Source organism: Elgaria multicarinata, chromosome 19 (genome assembly GCF_023053635.1).
Source record: "Elgaria multicarinata webbii isolate HBS135686 ecotype San Diego chromosome 19, rElgMul1.1.pri, whole genome shotgun sequence".
In the NCBI taxonomy this organism is placed as follows: domain Eukaryota; kingdom Metazoa; phylum Chordata; class Lepidosauria; order Squamata; family Anguidae; genus Elgaria; species Elgaria multicarinata.
The window spans coordinates 11,831,732-11,856,886 of NC_086189.1; the positions used below are offsets into that span (position 1 = coordinate 11,831,732).

General features: G+C 47.6%; 3 protein-coding genes across 4 annotated transcripts in view; 1 reads left to right on the forward strand and 2 right to left on the reverse strand.

Moving 5' to 3' along the window:
• Positions 1-25,155, reverse strand: part of ATP6V1G1 (ATPase H+ transporting V1 subunit G1) — a 210,713-nt gene that overhangs the window by 81,398 nt on the left and 104,160 nt on the right. The window lies entirely within an intron of this gene.
• The window catches only part of NIBAN2 (niban apoptosis regulator 2), a 413,466-nt gene that overhangs the window by 43,441 nt on the left and 344,870 nt on the right, over positions 1-25,155 (reverse strand). The gene's annotated exons all lie outside the window — the stretch shown is intronic.
• Positions 1-25,155, forward strand: part of WHRN (whirlin) — a 111,393-nt gene that overhangs the window by 27,230 nt on the left and 59,008 nt on the right. The window contains exon 2 of the mRNA XM_063144773.1: positions 15,583-15,798. Within this exon, the coding sequence (XP_063000843.1) occupies positions 15,583-15,798 (216 nt within the window). The remainder of the gene's footprint in view (positions 1-15,582; positions 15,799-25,155) is intronic.

The following is a 25,155-nucleotide window of genomic DNA, read 5'->3' on the forward strand; positions in this document are numbered from 1 at the left end:
ATGGGTGTGGAGAAAGTGGATAGGGAGACATGTTTCTCCCTCTCTCATAAATACTTCTGCACAAAGCGCCTAGTTAAATTATGGAACTCACTACCACAAGATGTAGTGATGGCCACCAATCTGGATGGCTTTAAAAGGGGGTTGGATGAATTCCTGGAGGAGAAGGCTATCCATGGCTACTAGCCCTGATGGTTGTGTGCTACCTCCAGTATTCGAGGCAATAAGCCTGTGTGCACCAGTTGCTGGGGAACATGGGTGGGAGGGTGCTCTTGCACCATGTCCTGCTTGTTCATCCCTGGTTGATGGCTGGTTGGCCACCGCATGAACAGAGTGCTGGACTAGATGGACCCTTGGTCTGATCCAGCATCTGGGCTCTTCTTATATTCTTAATATTAGAACCCAAAGGGGTCGTCCCATGAAGCTGATGGGTGGGAGATTCAGGACAGATAAAAAGGAAGTCCTTCTTCACGCAGCGCACAGTTAAATTATGGAACTCACTAACACAAGATGTCGTGATGGCCACCAATCTGGATGGCTTCAAAAGGGGGTTGGATCAATTCCTGGAGGAGAAGGCTATCTAGGGCTACTAGCCCTGATGGTTGTGTGCCACCTCCAGTATTCAAGGCAGTAAGCCGGTGTGCACCAGTTGCTGGGGAACATGGGTGGCGGGTGCTGTTGCACCATGTCCTGCATTGTGGGTCCCTGGCTGACAGCTGTTTGGCCCCTGTGTGAACAGAGTCCTGGACTAGATGGACCCTTGGTCTAATCCTGCATGGCTCTTCTTATGTTCTTATTATCAATGGCTGTTAGTCCTGATGGCTATATGCTACTGCTTGTACCAGAGGCAGTAAGCCTATATGTACCAGTTGCTAGGGAACATGGGCAGAAAGGTGCACACATGTCCTGGTTGTGGTGGGCCACTGTGTGAACAGAATCCTGAACCAGACGGACCCTTGATCTGAACCAGCAGGGCTCTTCTTTTGTTCTTAGGCCCATGTTTAGGCGAGGTGTCCTTCCTTAGCTCCATGAGTTGAGTGGACATCGAGTGTTTCTTCCTGGCATGGGGCCATGCTCAGGGCAGACAATACACCTTGGCAACAAGGCCAGTAGAGGAGGATGGGACCAAGCAGCCAGATGTGACTACATTTGGGCTGAAGAATGGAGCTAGAAAGGTTCCAAGTGAATTCTGATGTTTCAGCAAACTCCCCCCCCATGTCTCTTGTGTAAATAAGTCCATAAAGAAAACGCCTGGATAGAAGAAGCATTTGGGGAGCAGGCTATTCCTCCTCCTTCTCCTCTTGGAGTCTCTCCCATTCATTTCCTTCCCCACCTTGACATGTTGGGCCAACAAGCTCCGATTCAAAGCCTGCCCCCGTCTCTCTCCTTCCGCTGACTTCCTTGAAGGAAATGAGGCTCAGGAACGTCTGTCTGTGCTGCTGCAGACTTTGTTCCTAATGTCTCCCTCCGTTTAATTGGGCCCACAGGGCTGAGCGCTACAGTAGTGCAACCCTATTACAGTTCACCTGTCTCTACTAATAGCATAAAAACACCCCAAGGCTATGCAAGAGTAGCTGTCTGGGCAATCAGATGTAAAAAGGGAGAGGGGAAAAGAGAGAGAGAACCTTTTTTTGCCGTCTTGACAAAGAGGGGCACGTTTGCCTCAATGTGGGGCCGGTTCTCTGATTTCCAGATCCACCTGCCTTGTAGGTTGATGAGAGGGTAGAGCCCCTGAACCTTTCATACTCATGTGGATTAGCATGTTTGTTGCATGCATGTAGCATTTGGATACATGCACATAGCATGTTCGTTGCATGCACAGAGCATGCTCTTTGCATGCAGATGGCATGTCGATTGAATGCACTGTGCAATACATGGCAACTGCTGCTACCCATGAGGCGTGTGGACAAGGCAGGCAGGCAAAGTTAGAAGGCAGGGCAGTGGCGTCAGCAACAGGGACAGCTCCTAATGATTAACTTGTTCCAAGAAAGGCCAGTGGTGAGATGCCTCGAGCCCATCCCTCCTAAGCTCCATCCCAGGAATGGGGAACCCATGGCCCATCCCTGTTGCTGGAAATGCTTCTTCACACGGCACATAATCAAGCTTTGCAATTCACTTCCTCAAGATGTAGTGATGGCCACCAATTGGGATGGACAAATTCCTGGAGGAGAAGGCCATCAGTGACTGCTAGTCCTGATGGCTATGTGCTACCTCCAGTAGCAGAAGCTGTAAGCCTATGTACACTAGTTGCTGGGGGAGCATGGGTGGGAGGGTGCTGTTGCACCATGTCCTGCTTCTGCATCCCTGGTCAACAGCTGGTTGGCCACTGTGTGGACAGAGTGCTGGACTAGATGGACCCTCGGTCTGATCCAGCAGGGCTCTTCTTAGAGAGAAAGCCAGGAAAAAAGAGAGAAATCCAGGAAAGGACCAGAGCATAAGGAAAGAATAGAAATAAGCAGCTTGAAGAAGTCTAGGTGCAGCTTAGGGTAAAAGAACTTGTGCTTTTTCAACTTTTATTTTCTTTTGTTGCCTTTTGTATCACTCGGCTCTATTGACTAAATACGTTTAACGCTGATTTGCTTGTTTTAATTCACTAGTAAACTGTTGAGTTCAACCTAAGGGGTCTCACCCCATATCTGCGACCCAAACCCGATGTTACTGGGAAGAAGGTAAAACGAAGGAACGGGGGACTGTTAAGGAGGCAGAGATCCTTAAGGAGTTGCTCAGGGGGTCCAGGAACCCTGACACTATCCATGGTCACACATCTGGAGGTTTGTTGTGAATGGAGCTGTTGGCAGAACAGTAGCAAGCTTTCAATTCATCCCTTCTGGCCCTTTCTCCAATGGGTGTGTTCCATTGTCATTAGATCCGAGGAGATTTTGTGAAGGAACAAGATGTCTGGATTGTAGCTAAAGCTCCTTGTATCCTGCTGTGAGGCCCAGAGGCGTTGCCACTGAGCAAATGAATTGGGCTAGATTGCTTATTTCATTAAGAGTGTGATTAAGCGTCCAGGCTGGCTTTGAAGAAGTGCGGGTGGCAGGCCGGGGAGGGCGGGTAGGAGGCTCATCAGGACGGCAGAAAACAACCCAGTGATTAATGTGCATTGATTTATGGCACCTGCAGTCCTGCTAGGGGGGAAATATACTGGTGATGAAAAGAAGACTCTTACGTTCTGTTTCCAAAGAAGGCAGGAACTCCTGGGGAGCGAAGAAGAATGGCAGGGCAAAAGGAAGAAGCCAGAGAAGTTCTGAAACTAGGGCAGGCAGAAAGGGTGGGGTCTCAGCACAATCTGGAGGAAAAAAAACACAGATTGGGAAGCCAAAGGCTGCAAGTTCTAAAAAGCAAAACAGAAGACCTTTCGGACGGAGAATCAAGGGGACGAATTTCCGGGGAATTCAGGCTGGTGAAACAGCGATTGGGGGTGGTGACATTTTTTAAGACATTTGCCAAGGCGGTTGCAGTTGGTGGACAGCCTGGAACTCTCTTGTGTGTGTGTTTTTAGGCTCTGTTTTGCCGGCACCGGAGAAAGCACTAGCTGCCACAATTTTTTTGCTGCGGCTACTGTTCCCCCCTACCAAGAAGACCCTAAAATGTTGCAACATGCAGGGAACTTTGGGAAATAGGAAGTGGTGGCCAGCAGCTGCCTTAGGGAAGCTCTATTGGAACCATCCTCTCAAGAGCCAGTGTGGTGTAGTGGCTGGAGTCATAGAATCATAGAATAGTAGAGCTGGAAGGGGCCTCTAAGGCCATCAAGTCCAACCCCCTGCTCAATGCAGGAATCCACCCTAAAGCATCCCTGACGGATGGCTGCCCAGCTGCCTCTTGAAGGCCTCTAGTGTGGGAGAGCCCACAACCTCCCTAGGTCATTGGTTCCATTGTCGTACTGCTCTAACAGTCATGACGTTTTTCCTGCTGTCCAGCCGGAATCTGGCTTCGTGTAACTTGAGCCCATTATTCCATGTCCTGCACTCTGGGAGGATCGAGAAGAGATCCTGGCCCTCCTCTGTGTAACAACCTTTCAAGTATTTGAAGAGGGTTATCATGTCTCCCCTGTTGGATTGGGAGCCGGGAGATCCGGGTTCTAGTCCCCACTCAGCCATGGAAGCTCACGGGGTGACTTTGGGCCATTAATAGACTCCCAGCCCAACCTACCTCACAGGATTGTTGTTCTGAGGATAGAAATGGAGAGGAGGATTATGTACGCCGCCTTGGGTTCCTTGGAGGGAAAAAGGTGGGATATAAATGTAATAAATAGATGTACATACATACAACCATATACACATATATCTGAACAATTTTGATACAATTGTAAGAAAATGCAGGGCTTGACTATAACTTCTCTTGTGATGTTTTGTTGGCTTGCTTCAGAGTCACATGAGAGCTGGGTGGATTGAGTATAAGGTGCTATGAAATATACTAGATAATGGTTTAACTAAAATAGGCTGATGTTTGAGTGTTCCACACACACACACACACACACACACACACTCCTTCAGGCCTATCACTGGAATACGGGCCCAGCAGGGTTTCTCTGAAATGCAATTTTGCCTTTGGGCTAAAAGAAATTTAAGATTCTTGCTTTCAAACAGATTCTGCTGTGGGTCCCCATGAGTTGGGAGGTGGATATATAATTCGGAGCTGGTGCTGCTCATAACACTGATCTGTGATGGCATTGGGATGGATTCCCTGCCATCGCTGGGTGCCGGCTGGCAGAAACGGCTATTATTGACATAAATGAATCTGCATGACGGATGGCATATGTCGCAGCCATTGATCCCAGCAAATAAAAAACGCTGTATCGCAAATCCATTTAATAGAGCCTCAAGCTGTTCACTGTCAGTCTATTCCTATTTATGACACGGCAGAGGAAAAGAGAAGCTCAGAGGGAAAATGCTATTTTAAAAGCGTGCCCTTTCTTCATTTCCTGCATCAAACACTTTCCCCGCGCACTCTTCTTTTAACGAGGCAATTTGCTTAAATCATAGTGGACTTGACAGATAATTAAATGATTGCATTTGGAAGAGATCGATAGCCTTAAGAAATCTATCTGGCTACGCTCCTTTTGGCTCTGTTACTTCTAACCGTGCACCCTGGTTAGGTATGATCTACTAGCTAAATGCGTGTTGCCACGTGAGTCAGGGTGTTGGGTTCATGGCGTTGTATCCTGGGAGGACCCCTGGAAATGTGGTGTCCGTGTGGTGTGGTGTCCATCTGCAGGATCTCTGCTGGTGAAGATCAGTGCTCCAAGTGTTGCCGGGTGGGGGGAGAAGAGAAGATTGAAGGGATTTAGCCTGGAGAAGAGAAGATTGAGGGGAGACATGGGGCTGGTTACCGGGAGCAGACAACTCCCCTGTTAAAACAGCTCCACTGGCTTCCAGTCTGGTTCCGGGCACAATTCAAAGTGCTGGTTATGACCTATAAAGCCCTATATGGCTCGGGTCCAGGTTATCTGAAAGACCGTATTCTCCCTTATGAGCCTGCCCGTGATTTGAGATCTTCTGGAGAAGCCCTTCTTTCAGTCCCACCATCTTCACAGGCGCGCTTGGTGGGAACATGGGAGAGGGCCTTCTCGGTGGCTGCTCTGGTGCTTTGGAACTCTCTTCCCGGGGAAGCTAGACTGGCTCCCTCCTTGATGGGCTTTCGGAAGCAGGCAAAAACTTTTTTGTTCCAGCAGGCCTTTGGAGAATAATCTGGCCCTCCATCTATGTTAATGTCTTATAATTTTGTTGTGTATTTTAAACGTTTATGGTTTTGTTCCCCCCCCCCCCATGTATATTTTAAATATTGTAAGGCTGCCTTGAGACCCAGCATTGGCAAAAAGCGGAATAATAATAATAATAATAATAATAATAATAATAATAATAATAATAATAATAGTAGAAGCACTCTTCAAATACTTGAAAGGTTGTCACACAGAGGAGGGCCAGGATCTCTTCTTGTTCCTCCCAGAGTGCAGGACACGGAATAACGGGCTCAAGTGACAGGAAGCCAGATTCCGGTTGGACATCAGGAAAAACTTCCTGACTGTTAGAGCAGTGCGACAATGGAATCAGTTACCTAGGGAGGTTGTGGGCTCTCCCACACTAGAGGCCTTCAAGAGGCAGCTGGTCAGGGATGCTTTAGGGTGGATTCCTGCATTGAGCAGGGGGTTGGACTCGATGGCCTTGTAGGCCCCTTCCAACTCTACTATTCTATGATTCTATGGAGCTATTTTCTTTCCCAGTGTGTCTCTGCTCACCCGGTACATCATTTTCCCCATAGGAGTTAATTGTAGCCAATCACAAAGGGACAAAAACAGATGATTTACTGGCGATCAGTGGTACAGTTAGGTTATTTTTTACTCCAGGCTTGAGAATATTCCAGAGAGGAGGAGGCTGTTTGGATGGCAACGTGTATCACTTTGCTTACTTTTGAAATATGCTCATTCTGCTGAGTAGAGCCCTGGACACCTGCCCGGTGGTCCTACCCTAATGGTCCTGCTACCAGAGAAGCACGAACAGGTTTCCCAATGTCTTTATTGATGCTATTAGCAGAAAGACGACAATTTAAATAAATCGGGATGGCAAAACAATAAACATTGCAAACTGAAATCCATCTGTATCAGTCATCCATCTGTATCGTTGGACAGAGCTGATAAACAAAATGAAATATTCAGTTCTACAGAGACCACAGATGGTGAGGATTTGACAGAAACCAAGAAGACATGAGAACATAAGAAGAGCCCTGCTGGATCAGACCAAGGGTCCATCTAGTCCAGCACTCTGTTCACACAGGGGCCAACCAGCCGTCGGCCAGGGATGAACAAGCAGGTCTTCTTCTTCTTCTTCTTCTCCTCCTTCTCCTTCTCCTTCTCCTTCTCCTTCTCCTTCTCCTCCTCCTCCTCCTCCTCCTCCTCCTCCTCCTCCTCCTCCTCCTCCACATCAGAAGTGCCCTGCTGGATCAGACCAAGGGTCCATCTAGTCCAGCACTCTGTTCACACAGGGGCCAGCCATCGGCCAGGGATGAACAAGCAGGGCTTCTTCTTCTTCTTCTTCTTCTTCTTCTTCTTCTTCTTCTTCTTCTTCTTCTTCTTCTTCTTCTTCTCTCCTCCTCCTCCTCCTCCTCCTCCTCCTCCTCCTCCTCCTCCTCCTCCAGAACAACAGGGCCAACCAGCCGTCAGCCAGGGATGAACAAGCAGGACATGGTGCAACAGCACCCTCCCACCCATGTTCCCCAGCAACTGGTGCACACAAGCTTACTGCCTCAAATACTGGAGATAGCACACAACCATCAGGGCTAGTAGCCATGGATAGCCTTTGCCTCCAGGCAAAGAAAGAAGAGACCAAATTCTTTCTAATAGCCAATTCAGCTGGTCAGTGCTGACAGAATTGTAGTCAAAATGGGGGCCACTGAGAAATAAATGGGAGATATCATCAGATTGCCCAGGGACCCCAAAGGATTACAGAAGTACAAAAAAAAAACCAAAGCTTAAGGGGGATAAATACCTAAGTGGTGAGGAGGGTGGAGCTAAAACCCAGAATTCTTTCAGATGGCTGGGAGAAGAAGGGGGGAATGAAAATTGGGGTGGGTGCAGGGAATGGAATAGAGTACAATGGAAAGAGGAGCACTCGTTGCCATAGGCGTGCACAAGGGGTGTGCCAGGTGTGCCCAGTCAAACCCTATTGCAAAATATGCAGTAATACAAAGGGGCCAAGAAAACTAGTATCAGACGTAAAGTATCTGCATAACTGAGGGCACTTGTGAGAAACTGCGAGCTTTAAGATTTGCAAGAGGAGTCACTGGGGTGATCCGCGAAAATTGCTTCAGTCAACAGAGGTTCCCCGAGGCCTCTTGCGTACTCAACCATTGTCCATTTTCACTTGCCCATCAGCTAGAAGGAACTTGCATTAAGGTCACACTTTACATCCCAACGTGCTTTCCGGAGCGAGCCAAGGGGGCTTTCTCTTGGAATCGGCAAAAAGTGCCTTGACGTCTCGTCTGTTATGTCAGTGCGGTGCCTTTCCCATCCACACACAGAACACACCATGGGAGAATCTGCCCTGCTGGCAAAATGCATAGAAGGATAGATTCATAAAACTGGAAGGTGCCCTTTAGGGCATCTAGTCCATCCCTCTGCTCAATCCAAGAAGCCCAGAGCTAGCACATCCCCAGTAGATGGCTGTCCATCTAGGGTCCATTCTTTGTCCATCTAGCTACTCCGCTGCTATCTGTTCTGACTTGCAGCAGCTGTCCAGACCGGCGAAGGCCTGAGCTCCTTTAGAGTTCTGACTGAAACCTGAAGGGGGATTCACAATCCCACTGACATCAGAGTCACCAGCCTCCACTGGTCCAAGCTCTCCAGGATCTCAGACAAAGGTATTTCTCAGCAGCTCCCTGGACCTTTTCACTGGCAATGCCTGGAATTGAACCCGGGACTTTCCACATACCATGCATGTCCTCTACCAGTGAGTTACAGCCCTGTGCTATAGTTTCCCCTGTAGTTCTATCGGCTCTCCTACCAGCATATTTACTGTTGCTGGGCTCTGCTTGCCAGAGCTTGCAGCCTGCATCAAAAGTAGCCATGGCTGGGCACCTGCCAAGGGTCCACACCCCAGCAGGGGTCCGCTGACAAGGGCCACCTGGACTGGCTCTTCATCTTCACCTTCTCTTGTTCTGGCCCAGACAACAGTGGTGGTGGTGGTGGATATGAGCAGTGGAACTCACTGCCACAAGATGTAGTGATGGCCACCCATTTGGATGGCTTTAAAAGGGGGTTGAATCAATTCCTGGAAGAGAAGGCTATCAATGGCTCCTAGCCCTGATGGTTGTCTGCTATCTCCAGTATTCAAGGCAGTAAGGCTGTGTGCTCCAGTTGCTGGGGAACATGGGCGGGAGGGTGCTGTTGCACCATGTCCTGCTTGTTCATCCCCGGCTGATGGCTGGTTGGCCACTGTGTGAACAGAGTGCTGGACTAGATGGACCCTTGGTCTGATCCAGCAGGGCTCTCCTGAAGTTCTTAGTAGATGCCACTGTCCATTTATCCACTGGGTCTCTGCCTGTCAAGCAAGCAGGTGATAGCAATGATGAGAAAGAAGAGGAGGAGGAGCAATAGGAACAGGTGACAAAGGCAGCCTCACTGAGGAAAGGGGTCCATTGAGGGTGTCCTCAAAAACCCAGAGCCAGCCCTGCCATGAGGCAAAATGAGCCATCTGCCTCAGGTGGTTCCTGCTTGTGGAGCAGGGCAGGAGCACCTGCAGGGTGACCTTCTCTGTGTGTCCCCCAAGCTGCCCTGCTGCCCTCAGGTGTGGTGTAGGATGCTACTTTCTCGCAAGCATCAGTCCTGTTCGCTTCGATATATAGGATGGGAGGACATGCTGTTTTGTCCTTCGCTTCAGGCAGGGAATCACCTTGGGCCAGCCCCACTGCTTCCTCGGTATGTAAGCAGTAAATGACCCCTGGCCGTACAGCTCCAGATCATTACCCTTGTAGTTAGCATGAAATTCCCCCCAATAGATCCAACAGCATCCTTTTAGCCGTTCTGAAGCAAAAAGAGATGAGCCCACAAGGCGTGGGACAGGGGGAGATGGAGGTTTTGATGGCTACTACACTTGCGCAGGGCAGTGTATCTCACCCAGTCAAGGAATGTTCTGGGCCCCCGGCTAAACTGGCAGTGTTCTATTTTGACCTTCGGTAAAGCAGCAGTTTCTGCAGCTGAAATTCTCCCCACGGCCTGAGTTCGATCCCAGCGGAAGCTGGTTTCAGGCAGCTGGCTCGGGTTGACTCAGCCTTCCATCCTCCCGAGGTCGGTAAAATGAGTACCCAGTTAGCTGGGGGAAAGGGAATAACGGCCGGGGAAGGCAACGGCAAACCACCCCGCTATAAGGCCTGCCAAGAAAATGTTTTTTTATGAGCCTCGTGTGGTGCAGAGCAGTAAAGCAGCAGTTTCTGCAGCTGAAACTCTCCCACACGGCCTGAGTTCGATCCCAACAGGAAATAGTAGGTTGACTGCAGGGAGAAATTAACATAGACAATGAAGGACGTCAGTTGATGACTGATACGGCATTGACTCGTTCCTGCATTCAGCTCTTTTTGTCTTGATCCATAAGGCATCAGAGTGGCAGTTTGATCAGAGGCACGTATCTCTCCTTCTAATGCCAATGGTACACTGAACATAGTGGATATTCTTATCTGCTGTGTTAAGGGCTGCGGATAGACCACAATGACCCTGTTCAGATGACACGCTATGCCGCCCTGGTTAAGAATTTTGAGCTCAACATTATGCCTTAGCGGGTCGTGACAATCACGACTTTGCATGTCATATGAACCATTCCTCCCCGTGGTGGCTACATAACCATGGTTTAAACACGCCCACTAACCATTTGCTGCAAACAGCTTAGTGGCCTAACTAACCATGGCTTAGCATGATGTCTGAACAGGCCCGAAGAAATACAGATGCAGTGTTGGCGGTGCTGTTTGGTGCATCCCCCCAGCCTTAAGAAAGGATCTAAATGACTGTTGGAGGGAACAAATATATATATATATAGGGGGGGATGGGATAGAGTGTTATGGAAGAGAGCCCCCTATCAACCCAGCCAGAGTGGCCAGTGGCTGCAAATCATGGCAGATAGTAGTCTCCCAGCCCTTGCTTGATGCCAGGAGATGATAGCGGTGTCCAAAATCATGCATGGAGTGGAGAATGTAGCTAGGGAGACATTTTTCTCCCTCTCCCATAATACTAGAACCCAACAAGGGCATCCCATGAAGCTGATGGGTGGGAGATTTAGGACAGATCAAAGGAAGGACTTCTTCACACAGAGTTAAACTACGGGATTCGCTGCCACACAATGTAGAGATGGCCAACAATTTGGATGGCTTTAAAAAGGGGGTTGGATACATTCCTGGTGGAGAAGGCTATCCATGGCTACTAGCCCTGATGGTTGTGTGCTCTCTCCAGAATTCGAGGCAGTAAGCCTGTGTGCACCAGTTGCTGGGGAACATGGGTGGGAGGGCGCTGTTGCACCATGTCCTGCTTTGTTGGTCCCTGGCCAATAGCTGGTTGGCCACTGTGTGAACACAGCTTTTAAAGCTCAACTAAAAACTTTTCTTTTTCCTAAAGCTTTTAAAACTTGATGTTGTGCGGACTTTATACTGTTAGTTTTACCCTACCCTGTGCCTGCTTACCCTACCCTGTGCCTGTTTGCATTCTCTTCCCCTCATTGTTTTACTATGATTTTATTAGATTGTAAGCCTATGCGTAGGGGTGTGCACAGACCCCCCGCTCCGCTTCACTTGCAGATCCGCCATTTTCCGGATCGGGCCGCTCCGCCCCGCCCCCGCTCCGCCCACTTCCGCTCCGCTCCGCCCGGAGCTCCGGATCCGGATCCGGAGCTCCGTTTCCCCCCCCCATAGGCTTGCATTGAAAGCTAAAAAATTATACAACTTTTTTTCTGTTCAAGTTAGAAACCTCATGTTTGGCACCATGACACCTCATGGGGATATACACACGCATGCCAAGTTTCAAAGCAATCCCATCATCCCCTGATTTTTGGCGAATTTTTGAAAATCGGGCACCCCACACACACCATCCCTGCGAGGTGGGCAGGGGAGGAGGGAGGGAAGGCAGGCAGGCATGCAGCTGGCATTTCTGGGGGCATAAGGAAGTGAGCCAAGGATAAGCCAGTAATGCATAGAAAATGGAATAAATCAATCAATAAACAAAGGAGGGGTGGAATTAAAAGCAGCAGTGTTGCTCAATAAACAACAAGAAGAACTTTTTTTAAAAGGCTATATCTGTCTTTTACCAGCAATAGGGGGACGTGCCCGGGGGAGGGGGAAGTAGCTGCCAGTTCAAGACACTGACAGCCACAGCTCCGAGAAGAAGTAAAACGCTCACTTCGACTCAGAACAGGCATTGCTCCACCACTGAAAAGTGACCATTCACTTCAACTCATGAGAGGCATTGCTCCACCGTTTTACTCTCTTTGGAAGGCTCTATGGCCTTCCAGTGCAAGAGAGAGTGGGGGCACGTCCACGATGAGATGCCCTAGGGGAGCTCATCCCCTTGCACCACATCGATTCAGTTGTTCCCCAAGGTTAGGGTGGGGAGCAGTGCTGTGTTTTTCTATCTCTTATTCTTGGCTTAGTACATGATTTCAGGTTGTGTTTGTGCATTTGGTGGGGCTACTGTGTTAAAAAACACGGGGAAAAGCCCGTTCAGATGAAGAAAGAGAAGTTTCCCAGAATCCCAAGTTACCTGTTTTGCCTATGCCCTCCTCCAACTTTGGGATCATCATGACCGGGAGCTGACTCTGCCCCTCAGCCCTTTGAAAAAGGTATTTTTCCCGCCGATTTTTTAAAAACGTCTAGCCCGCGACCCGTACGATGCAGAAAGTTTAGAGTGGTCTCAAAATGACCCCCATCCACGACTCTCTGTGCACAAGAATTTTCAGAACGATAGCTTAAAACCCCCCCCAGTTATCCCCGATTCTTTCCCTCAATGCAATCCTATGGGCGAAAAGCCGAAATGCAGTTTGAGCCGCGCGGTTGACCCGATTTTTTAAAAAATATTGCACGTGAACCACAGCACACAGAAAGTTGAGAGTGGTCTCAAAATGACCCCCATCCACGACTCTCTGTGCACAAGAATTTTCAGAACGATAGCTTAAACCCCCCCCCCAGTTATCCCCGATTCTTTCCCTCAATGCAATCCTATGGGCGAAAAGCCGAAACACAGTTTGAGCCGCGCGGTTGACCCGATTTTTAAAAAAATATTGCACGTGAACCACAGCACGCAGAGAGGTGAGAGTGGTCTCAAAATGACCCCCATCCACGACTCTCTGTGCACAAGAATTTCCAGAACGATAGCTTCAAAAACAACCTAGTTATGCGCGATTATTTGCCGCAATGCAATCCTATGGCGAAATGTTTTCAAGATGGCGACCGGAGCGCTCCGCCTGAACTCGGAGCTCCGAAAAATGGTCGCTTCTCTTCGCCTTGCTTCTAGGGGGTCCGCGGTCCACTCCTACTCCGCCTCTGGGTAAGGCGGAGCAGGCCAATCCGCTACTGCTTCTACGCTCCTAATCGGAGCGGAGCACATCCCTACCTATGCGGCAGAGTCTTGCTATTTACTGTTTTACTCTGTACAGCACCATGTACATTGATGGTGCTATATAAATAAATAAATAATAATAATAATAATAATAATAATAATAATAATAATAACAACAACAACAACAACAACAGAGTGCGGTTCTAGATGGACCCTTGGTCTGATCCAGTGGGGCTCTTTTTATGTTCTTATGGTTATGATGCCCTTCTTAAAGAGAGAGGTGTGTGTGTATGTGTGTGTGTGTGTGTAACAGAGCCTCCGTTTTTGGAACAAACATGGCCTCCACAGGAATACAATTTTTGCCAATATGTTGCCATCCCAAGTCACTTTCATCAGAATGCCTAATCATGTCCTTAAATGCATCGTTCTCTGACAGATAAGGCTCATTGATTCAGAAATGATTGCCGTGCATTTAGACGCTTGGTTAAGTGTTTTGTTGAGAATGGGACAATGAATGCATTCGTTCCCATGAAACTGGCATCATGGATAATAGCACTTTCTGTAATGAGAGAGAAAGCTGCACCCTGCCAACACTCCCCCCCCCATGTTGCATATCGTTATGTGCGCCCCACATCCCCAAGCTACAAAACATTCCAGGGACAGCTGTTCTGTTTTGGGCAGCAAAGCGCTGCTGAAGAAACCGCCTAGCCCAGTTGGAGCTTCACTAAGGGATTGGCAGAGGGGAGGTTCCAGAGGTGTGATCAGACAGGTCCGGGGTCAAATCTAGGAGAGGCAGAACCAAACTAGATTACTGCAATGGGCTCTACGTGGCGCTGCCTTTGAAGACGGTTCGGAAGCTGCAGCTTGTGCAAAATGCAGCGGCCAGATTGAGAACCGGAACCAGAAGGTTCAAACATATAACACCAATTCTGGCCCGCTTGCATTGGCTGCCTGAAGGAGCAGGTTCATAGCTTGGGGGTTCTCCTAGAACCATCTCTGTCACTTGAAGCTCAGGTGGCCTCGGTGGCACGGAGTGCCTTCTACCAACTCCGGTTGGTGGCCCAGCTACGCCCTTATCTGGACAGGGATAACCTAGCTTCAGTCGTCCATGCTCTGGGAACCTCCAGATTAGATTACTGCAATGCCCTCTACATGGGGCAGCCTTTGAAGACGGTTCGGAAGCTGCAGCTTGTGCAAAATGCAGTGGCCAGATTGATAGCTGGAACAGGGAGGTTTGAGGATATAACACCGATTCTGGCCCGCTTGCATTGGCTGCCTATACGTTTCCGAGCCCAATTCAAGGTGCTGGTTTTAACCTATAAAGCCCTACATGGCTTGGGACCTCAATACCTGACGGAACGCCTCTCCCGACATGAACCTACCCGTACACTGCGCTCAACATCTAAGGTCCTCCTCCGAGTGTCTACTCCGAGGGAAGCTCGGAGGATGGCAACAAGGGAGAGGGCCTTTTCAGTGGTGGCCCCCCAGTTATGGAATGATCTCCCTGATGAGGCTCGCCCGACGCCAACATTGTTATCTTTTCGGTGCCAGGTCAAGACTTTTCTCTTCTCCCAGCCATTTTAACAGCATTTAACAATGTTAAGTTTGTTTTTAATGGACCACAGAATTGTTGTTTTAAAATGGATACTGTTGTTTTTATACTGCTTTTACTTTTTTGATGGTTTTTAAATTTTGTATACTTTTTAATGTTTACCATTTTTAACTAAGAGAGCTTTGGCTGTGGGGCGGTATATATATAAATGTAATAAGTAAACTCTGCTGTAAGTCGCACCAGAGTTTCCAACATAGTTAAGCCAAAGTGATTTCATCTCAGTTATCTAACATCTTATGAGCCTCGTGTGGCGCAGAGCGGTAAAGCAGCAGTTTCTGCAGCTGAAACTCTCCCCACGGCCTGAGTTCGATCCCAGCGGAAGCTGGTTCTCAGGCAGCCGGCTCGGGTCGACTCAGCCTTCCATCCTCCCGAGGTCAGTAAAATGAGGACCCAGTGAGCTGGGGGAAAGGTAATCACGGCTGGGGAAGGCAACGGCAAACCACCCCACTATAAGGCCTGCCAAGGAAACGTCAGCGAAAGCTGGCGTCCCTCCAAGAGTCAGCAATGACTCAGTGCTTGCACGAGAGGTTCCTTTCCTTTCCTATCTTACATCTTAGTTATCTCCAACCTTATTAGAGGGCTTTCCTCAGCCCTGCCTTACCTGGCTTGTCCCTAAATCTGGCACTGATTATGGGCATTGTAGCCCAAAATGTCCGTAGGGCACCAGGTTGCCTGTCTAGTCTGCATCAACCAGCAGCAGCCCTCTGAGGTTGTAGACTCAAGTCCCTTTACCAGCCGTCTCAGGTCATAGAATCATAGAATAGCAGAGTTGGAAGGGGCCTACAAGGCCATCGAGTCCAACCCCCTGCTCAATGCAGGAATCCACCATTAGAGGTGGTTCTGCAGGAGACCGAACTACTACTGCACTGTGGGTTTGCCTGGTGTCTAGCTCCCATTCCAGCTAGCTCTCACCTCTGACACCAATGTCTTTCTCCACATCTTTCAGGCCCTCAAGGGTGCCAAGAAGCTGAACCTATCAGTCCACTCAGCGGGGCGCATCCCCGGCGGCTACGTGACCAATCACATCTACACGTGGGTCGATCCCCATGGCCGGAGCATCTCTCCGCCAATGGGCCTGCCCCAGCACCAGAGCAGCTCCCTGCGCAAGGACGGCGAGAAAAGGAGCCATCTCCAGCTACTGCAGGAAGGGGATGAGAAAAAGGTGAGCCCTGCGGATGCTGGGAGGTGGATGTGAGCATCACTTGACCATTGCTCTTGGTCAACACGCTCACAATCAATAAGAGGCGTTTGGCTGTTTTTAGAGGACTCAGGTGTTTAAGTAGGGTGGCCATATGGACAGGAGGACAGGGCTCCTGTATCTTTAACAGTTGCACAGAAATGGGTGTCATTTGTATGCATGCAGCACCTGCTGAAATTCCCTCTTCATCACAACAGTTAAAGCTGCAGGACCCTGAACTCTTGACTAGTTACAAAACAGAGCAGGGCTCCTGCAGCTTTAACTGTTGTGATGAACAGGGGATTTCGCCAAGTGCTGCATATCTATAAATGACACTTGCTGAAACTCCCTTTTCTATGCAACTGTTTAAGATACAGGAGCCCGGTCCTCCTTTCCATATGGTCACCCTAGTTTAACAGAATCCTGGACATGCATTTCTTTGATGATGTAAAGAAAGTGGCCCTTTTCCAAGGCAAAGTAAAAAATTTATTTTATTTTCCCAGAAAGGAAGCTCTTTCTTTCTTTCACTAGCTGAGTTTTCTCAGAAGACCACCATGCCGAATTTTCTCCAAATACTCTCCACTTGGCACACACTTCACACCCCTCCTTTCTTGAATGCAAAATTGTGGCCTGCCTACCAACACTGTTGCTGTAGCAGCAAAAATTAGGAAAAGAGAAAGAAGCGGTCCTAATGGCACCCACCCCTGCAAAACTACTGAGGAATTTTGAGAGGCTGTTTGCACACAGCTCTAGTAGTAACCTGATCAAGGCTTTTCTTTTTTTTTAAAGAGTCTTTTCTCAGCATTTGGTACCCGGTATACACGCCCCATTGCAAAGATGGATTGAATTCCAATGGTACTCTGATGACCATTTAATCATTCTCTCTCTCTCTCTCTCTCTGTCTCTCTCTCTCTCACACACACACACTCATACACACACACACACAGCAAACAACACCACATCACATTATATCCGTGAGTGATTTCATATTGATTCGTTCTCTTTCAGTGGCTTGGTAAATTCTAAGCAAAGGTGTTAGAAATGTCAGTAATAACTCCTCCAACTGTTTTCACATTCTACATTTGAAAAAGCTACCAAGCACTTATTTTTTTTTAAAAAAAAATTCTGACTGGTGAACAGAACTGACTCATACCTAACAATGCAGCAAGGAAAACTCAGAACTGAATGACATATTCAAAAAGGTCACATTTCTGTGGTATAGCCCTCCTAGAACAGACAGATTTAAAACACACATCACTCCGTGCTTAGTTAAAACACACACGCACGCAAACTAGCACCTCAGGTGAAAGATAGGAATAAAGACCTTTGTATGCTATCTTTCCTCATGCAGTGTTTGTTTGATATATATTGATCTAGAGCCCTTACATGCATTCTGAAGTGGTATAGAGCAGGGGAAATCACGTTTGCTCACCGTCACTTCTGTGCCCGCGCTTTTGTCCATCATTACTTCCTCTTTTGAAACAGGAAGTAAACAACATACACTACTGCTTCTCCTGCACACAGCAGGAGAGAGCGGTGACTTCCATTGTGTTCTGATGTAGATCAGAGCCCCAGAAGAACTTGATGTAGACATTGACCCAACCCTTTGACTTCTCACAGTTGTAAACAGGATCTCACATTTGTAACACTCCAATTCTCATGTTAAGGACTGCTGTCTGAGCCCCCTTGATTACCTTACCTGGTAGAAACATAGAATAGCATAGTTGGAAGGGGCCTATAAGGCCATTAAGTCCAACCCCCTGCTCAGTGCAGGAATCCACCTTAAAGCATCCCTGACAGATGGTTGTCCAGCTGCCTCTTGAAGGCCTCTAGTGTGGGAGAGCCCACAACCTCCCTAGGTAACTGGTTCTATTGTCATACTGTTCTAACAGTCTCAAAGTTTCTCCTGATGTTCAGCCGAAATCTGGCTACCTGTAACTTGAGTCCATTATTCCATGTCCTGCACTCTGGAAAACATGACTTTGGTTATATAACATTTTTGCAGAACTTGGGGACATGATGTCTCCTGCACCGTAGGGTATTCCAGAAGCCAAATTACACCTCTGATATAATTGAGGGATCTAAGCGTTCCCCTCTCTTGCATGTATTCATCCATTCAAAGGTATTTTTAACCTTCCTTTGGGGGGGCGCTGCCCTCGCAAGGCAGCATAAGTAAAGATTTAAAACTCATAAAAATAATAATTACAATGAGTAATTGCAATCCCAGTCACCCAATTTAAAGCAGTATTGAGCTCATAACAACAGAGCAGAAGGGGGCATTCTCCCTTCTTCTTTTCTCTTCCATTCTTTCTTTCTTTGTATTTTTCTCCCTTTGGTTCTACTAGGAGGAGAAAATTGAAGCTCCAGGATTGCCCCTCCCCTTCGTTCCAGGGTCATGTTGGTATTCAGACCCAAAGCTTCCACTGATCTGCCCCTGACAGCCCACCGAATAATAATAACAACAACAATAATAATAATAATAATAATAATAATAATTTTATTTCTTACCCGCCTCTCCATCCCGATTGAGGCAGGGAACAACAGTAAATATAAAACACATAAAACTGAATTAAAACATAATATACATTGTTAAAACATCCTAAAATCATTTTTAAAACATCCTAAAAACATTTTAAAACATCCTAAAATTCCACTGGATAGGCCTGCCGGAAGAGATCAGTCTTAATAGCTTTCTTGAATGCTGATAGACTGTTAAGTTGATGAGTCTCCTCCGGCAGGCCGTTCCACAGTCTGGGAGCAGCAGAAGAGAAGGTCCTCTGGGTAACAGTTATTAATCTAGTTTTTGCTAGCTGAAGTAGATTCTTCCCAAAGGACCTGAGTGTGTGGGGCAGATTGTACGGGAGAAGGCAATCCCACAGGTAACCTGGACCCAAACCACGTAAGGCTTTAAAGGTGATAACCAACACTTTATACTTCGCCTGGAAACTAATCGGCAGCCCGTTATGAGATTTTAAAACTGGTGTAATGTGGTCCCCCCTAGGTGTACCTGTGACCAGCCTGGCTGCCATATTTTGAACTAGTTGAAGTTTCCGGACTAGGCACAAAGGTAGCCCTATGTAGAGCGCATTGCAGAAGTCGAGCCTCAAAGTTACCAGCGGGTGCACGACCGTCTTTAAGTCTTCCAACTCGAGGAAGGGGTGCAGCTGGTGTATCAGCCGAAGCTGATAGTAGGCACTCCTGGCCATGGATATCCTTTTCCCACTGTCCCCATGTACACACCTAAAGGAAAACTGCTATAGGGACATAATGATCCCATTGGATCAGACCATAAATCAGCCTATTCAGTACGTGACAGGGGGAGGGGGCAGTTCTGAGGGAATCAGCTACAGTTCTGGGCACCACACTTCAAGAAGGATGCAGACAAGCTGGAGCAGGTTCAGAGGAGGGCAACGAGGATGATCAGGGGTCTGGAAACAAAGCCCTAGGAGGAGAGGCTGAAAGAACTGGGCATGTTTGGCCTGGAGAAGAGAAGACTGAGGGGAGACATGATAGCACTCTTCAAAGACTTGAAAGGTTGTCACACAGAGGATCATAGAATCATAGAATAGCAGAGTTGGAAGGGGCCTACAAGGCCATCGAGTCCAACCTCCTGCTCAATGCAGGAATCCAACCTAAAGCATACCTGACAGTTGGATGTCCAGCTGCCTCTTGAATGCCTCTAGCGTGGGAGAACGCACCACCTCCCTAGGTAACTGGTTCCATTGTCGTACTGCTCTAAGAGTGAGGAAGTTTTTCCTGATGTCCAGCCGGAATCTGGCTTCCTGTAACTTCAGCTCTTCTCCATCATCCCGGAGTGCAGGAGACGGAATAATGGGCTCAAGTTACAGAAAGCCAGATTCTGGCTCAACATCAGGAAAAACTTCCTGACTGTTAGAGTGGTATGACAATGGAGCCAATGACCTAGGGAGGTGGTGGGCTCTCCCACCCTAGACCCTTCAAGGGGCAGCTGGACAGCCATCTGTCAGGGATGTTTTAAGGTGGATTCCTGCATTGAGCAGGGGGTTGGACTTGATGGCCTTAAAGGCCCCTTCCAACTCTACTATTCTATGATAAAGTGGTGCCGTACAGATGCCCCCCAAACACATTTTCCTCCAAACTGAGAGCTTTTACCAGTGGGCCAAAGTGCAGAGGAACAGTAGGCTCAGCCACATTGATATAAAAGCTCAAGCAGTCCTTTAGAGAACTTGATCCCAACCCGTTAAACTATTTCAACTTGGAGTTGTTGAGCAGTTGATTGCATCAACAGCCAGGAAACCAGGGCAAGCCACAGCCATGACAGAACACAGGGATGTCTTTCCATTCACGTGTTTAGCAATCATCTGATGTAGGAGAAAAAAGATCTAGTTCAGCCCAGACAGCATGCAGTACGCAAACGTGATTTACGAGTATAACATAAAAATTATTTTTTAATGGAGCTAAAAGCTTGCCTTTCATCAGCATTCAGAGCTGGGGGAAGTCAACTGGAGGCAGCTGAAGTTTCTCAGCCGACGATGCTCAGCGAGGTGTTAAAACTCAGGTGGGCTTGGCTTTGTTGAGCCACAAATCAAAGTTGTTGTTTCGTTACCGGGTGGGTTGTGTTCCCACCCCCACTCCCCGGTAGTGATCAAAAGACATCAGCAGGAGGGTGACTCAGCACGAGAACTGAAGCGTGTTTCCAGAAAGCCAAAAATTGCAGGAGGTTTGTGTCAATTTCTTCATTGTTGCCCTTTAGGGGGCAACTGCAAACACACAAACGCCACACACACTTACAACGTGCACCAGAGAGTGTTGTTCTAAAAGATTGCTGTTCCCTCTTTGTTCGCTGTGTCCCGTTCTGGCACACACACTTTTTCCTTGACATATTAGTCCTTTAAATTATTCCACGCCTCTGAATTCCGTTTTATCCAGCTGTCTTGCTTAGAGATGTCATTCCAGCACAAGGCACTTCTGACTTTCTCGTCATGGGGAGAATGGAACACACACACACCCGGTCTCCCCCCGGCATTTTTGACACCTAATGAACCGTCAGATCCATCTAATTTTCCATCCCGGCCTTTTTCCTTTTCTTTTCTTCCTTCCTTTCTTCTGCTTTTAATTGCACAATACATCGTGAAATGAACAGAGGCGCTTTCAAACGAGCTCCTCAAGAGGAAACAGAACTGTTTTCACTAGATGCTGGTTTGAATAGGGTGACCCTATGGAAAGGAGGTCAGGGCTCCTGTATCTTTTAAAGTTGCACAGAAAAGGGAATGTCAGCAGGTGTCATTTGTATGCATGCAGCACCTGGTGAAATTCCCTCTTCATCACAACAGTTAAAGCTGCAGGAGCCCTGCCTTCAATTGAAACTGGTCTAGGGTGACCATATGAAAAGGACGACAGGGCTCCTGTATCTTTAACAGTTGCATAGAAAAGGGAATTTCAGCAGGTGTCATTTGTATATATGGGGAACCTAGTGAAATTCCCTCTTCATAACAACAGTTAAAGTGCAGGAGCTATACTAGAGTGATCAGCTATAAAAGAGGGCAGGGCTCCTGCAGCTTTCACTGTTGTGAGGAAGAGGGAATTTCAGCAGGTGCTGCATGCATACAAATGACACCTGCTGAAATTCCCTTTTCTATGCAACTTTTAAAAGATACAGGAGCCCTGTCCTCCTTTCCATAGGGTCACCCTAAACTGGTCACTCTGGGCAGAGCTCCTGCAGCTTTTACTGTTGTGAGGAAGAGGGATTTCAGCAGGTGCTGCATGCATACAAATGACACCTGCTGAAATTCCCTTTTCTATGCAACTGTTAAAAGATACAGGAGCCCTGTCCTCTTTTCCATATGGTCACCCTAATTATATTGCCTTCAGAATCATGGGCAATATGCCTCCCCCATGCCAATTTCTGGGGAACATGGGCAAGAGGGTGCTATTGCAGTCATGTTCTAATTATGGCTTCCCATTTGCTCATCTGGTTGGCCACTGTAGGAACAGAATGCTAAATTGGGCTTTTGTCTGATCCAACATCTTTATTTTATTTTTATTTATTATTGCATTTATATCCTGCCTTTTTTCTTCCAAGGAACTCAAGACAGCGTACATAATCCTCCTCTTCTCCATTTCATCCTCACAACAACAACCCTGTGAGGTAGGCTGGGCTGAGAGTCTGTGACTGGCCCAAAGTCACCCAGTGGGTTTCCATGGCTGAGTGGGGAATAGAACCCGGATCTCCCAACCCCCAGTCCAACACTTTAGCCACTACACCACACTGGCTCTCTTATGATCTTTTCCTTTATTTTTGTACTGTTTTTGTGAGTGTTATTCAAATTCAACTTGGAAGGCAATTTAGTAAAATGTCAGGATATCGTTATAGCATCTCCCTATCGATCTATGACATGTATAATAAAATCATGGATCTCCTTGAAGCGATGTACCTGGTCACATGACAGCACGGTGGGGGGAAAGAGTACATTGCTCCCATCCTAATACTTTGACACTGCCGAAAACTCCCTGCAATGGTTTTCAAACAAGCGAGAGGAGGGAAGGGGGGGGGCACACCGACGTCTGCAGACGATTCAGCAACTGCAAAACGAGGACAATTTGCATCCAACATTAAATCGCCAGAAGATTTCCCAACCGTCCTCCTAGAATTTAATCCATTCACATGCACGCACAGTCGGAGCCGAAATACATCAGGGGTACGCTTCAAGGTCAGAAGCGTTGACAGGGATGTGACCAACAGCTTCCTGCATCCTTCCTTTCTAAGATGATATCTGTTGCTTTGTTTCACAGGCTCACTTGTTTGAGAGTGCTAAATCTTGCAAGGCAGCTGTTAAATGGAAGCGTCGGCTGCTGCTGAAGGAGGGCAGTGTCCCCCCCCCTCCCCTTGATCTAGAAGGAACGTTGTTTGAATCTGAAAGCATCTGCTCAGGCACTCTGTCCCCCATCACATCCTAGGTCCATTGTCCATGAACAAATCTTTGCATTCCATGATGGGGACCTCACATTGTGAGCCATGGGGTTGACCGTTCCCCACATCACCCGGGAAGTTCTAATGATCAGGGAGAGAACTGTGTCCATTTCAACCTAATTCGTACTGTCACACCTGTCCAGAATCTTCTGGGCTTGGGAATCATGTGATCTCAGAGGGCCAATTCCTTGGCTGCGACTCACTATAAAATGCCCAAAACAGCAACACTCCATGAGTGTGAGCAGCTCAATCTTGAGAGAGGTCACCAGACTATATCTCTGTTCTTGCCAGCCTAACCATGCTTGTGCCTGCCTGCCTTCCTACCACAGGTACCTACTGGTAGAGCAGGTGTCCTGTACTAGTTAGTGTTAGCTTAAAGCAGGGAGATCTGCGAGGTGGCATCATGGTGCCACGTTGGTGCTGCGTCCCTCAAAAATCCCGCACTTTCCCTTCCCCGGGATGGCATCAGGTAATCCCAACACCAAGGACGGAGCACTGGGTTTCTGGGTGGCCATCCGGGGACCGGAGCCACCCCCACCCTCTTCCTGATGGAAGGCGATCCATCACAGGTCACCTTCCACCGGACACTGCCCTGGCCGACGGCTGGTTGGCCACTGTGTGGAACAGAGTGCTGGACTAGATGGACCATTGGTCTGATCCAACATGGCTCTTCTGATGTACTAATGTTCTGTTGTTCTTATAGCTCTCTATTTTATTTATTTATTTATTCATTTGTTTATTACATTTATATCCTGCCTTTTTTCCTCCAAGAAACCCAAGGCGGCATACATAATCTTCCTCTTCTCCATTTCTATCCTCACAACAACAACCCTGTGGGGTAGGTTGGCCTGAGAGTCTGTGACTGGCCCAAAGTCACCCAGTGACCTTCCATGGCTGAGGGGGGACTAGAACCCGGATCTCCTGACTCTCAGTCCAGCGCTCTAGCCACTACACCATGCTGGCTTTCTATTCCTACTAGGGAGGTTGGAGAAATCCACAATGGGTTCTGATGATTTTGTATTTATATGAATCTGACTTGTGGATTCTGCAGTGCAACCGCTTTTTCCAAGTCATGGGGATTTTGCATGTTTGGGGAAGTTTTGCACAAATTTGCATTAGTCAACTAATGCACAACAACAATAATAATAATAATAATAATAATAATAATAATAATAATAATAATTTATTTCTAACCCGCTTCTCCATCCTGATCGAGGCGGAGAACAACTAGTATAAATACATAAAATATTAATCAAAACACAGTATTTAAAACTTCCTAAAAACACAGCAAAAGCATCCTAAAATTCCACTGGATAGGCCTGCCGGAAGAGATCAGTCTTGATAGCTTTCTGAAATGCACTAATATGAATTCATACTGATGAGAATTTGCACTCATGTGAATGTGAAGAAATAAAACGGAGTTCTGGTTTAAAAAGACTTCCAAAAAATTATTCCCTCAATGAGCGGACAAATGGAACGAAAGACGCTTGAAATCAGCGAAACATAGATGGATTTTTACAAAATCCATACATCTCTAATTATCACCAATATATATAATTTTGCCATTAATCAGATCAGAAGTAGCAGCAGTGTTAAGAAAAGGAAAAAGAATCCCTCCAAAATCAAATCCTTTATCTCTTCTTAAACTTGACTGTGACTTTGGTTCTGCTGTCGTTATCTACTGCCTGTGAAGGAAAGGAAAGGAACCTCTCGTGCAAGCACTGAGTCATTGCTGACTCTTGGAGGGACGCCAGCTTTCGCTGACGTTTTCTTGGCAGGCCTTAGAGCGGGGTGGTTTGCCGTTGCCTTCCCCGGCCATTATTACCTTTCCCCCAGCTAGCTGGGTACTCATTTTACCGACCTCGGGAGGATGGAAGGCTGAGTCAACTGCCTGAAACCAGCTTCCGCTGGGATCGAACTCAGGCCGTGGGGAGAGTTTCGGCTGCAGAAACTGCTGCTTTACCGCTCTGTGCCACACGAGGCTCTACGGCCTGTGAAACTCCCTAATTAATATGGGATTAATGTACTTCTGTCCCCAGCTTTGTAATATAAAGGGTGCCTGCCTCCATGATTGCACGCGTCCTGGAAAAAAGGCTTCATAATTCTCCCATCCATTTTGCGCAGATAATTGCTCCCCAGTCTAAAGAGAAATAAATCCACTCCTTCGGTTATCTGATTCTTCGGAGTGCCTCGGCTTGCAGTCCACGGAGGCGTTTTGTCAATAACGCATATGCCGTAATATTTAAAAGGGGGGGCGCAGAGAGGGATATTTTCTCAGCGTCTGCCAAAGCTGTACTGAGCTGGAATTTTAATCGACATCAGATCTGTGCCTTTGGGTTTCTCTCGAGAGCCTTGGGGGATATTAATTTGGCTGCAAAAGGCAATTAAATTGT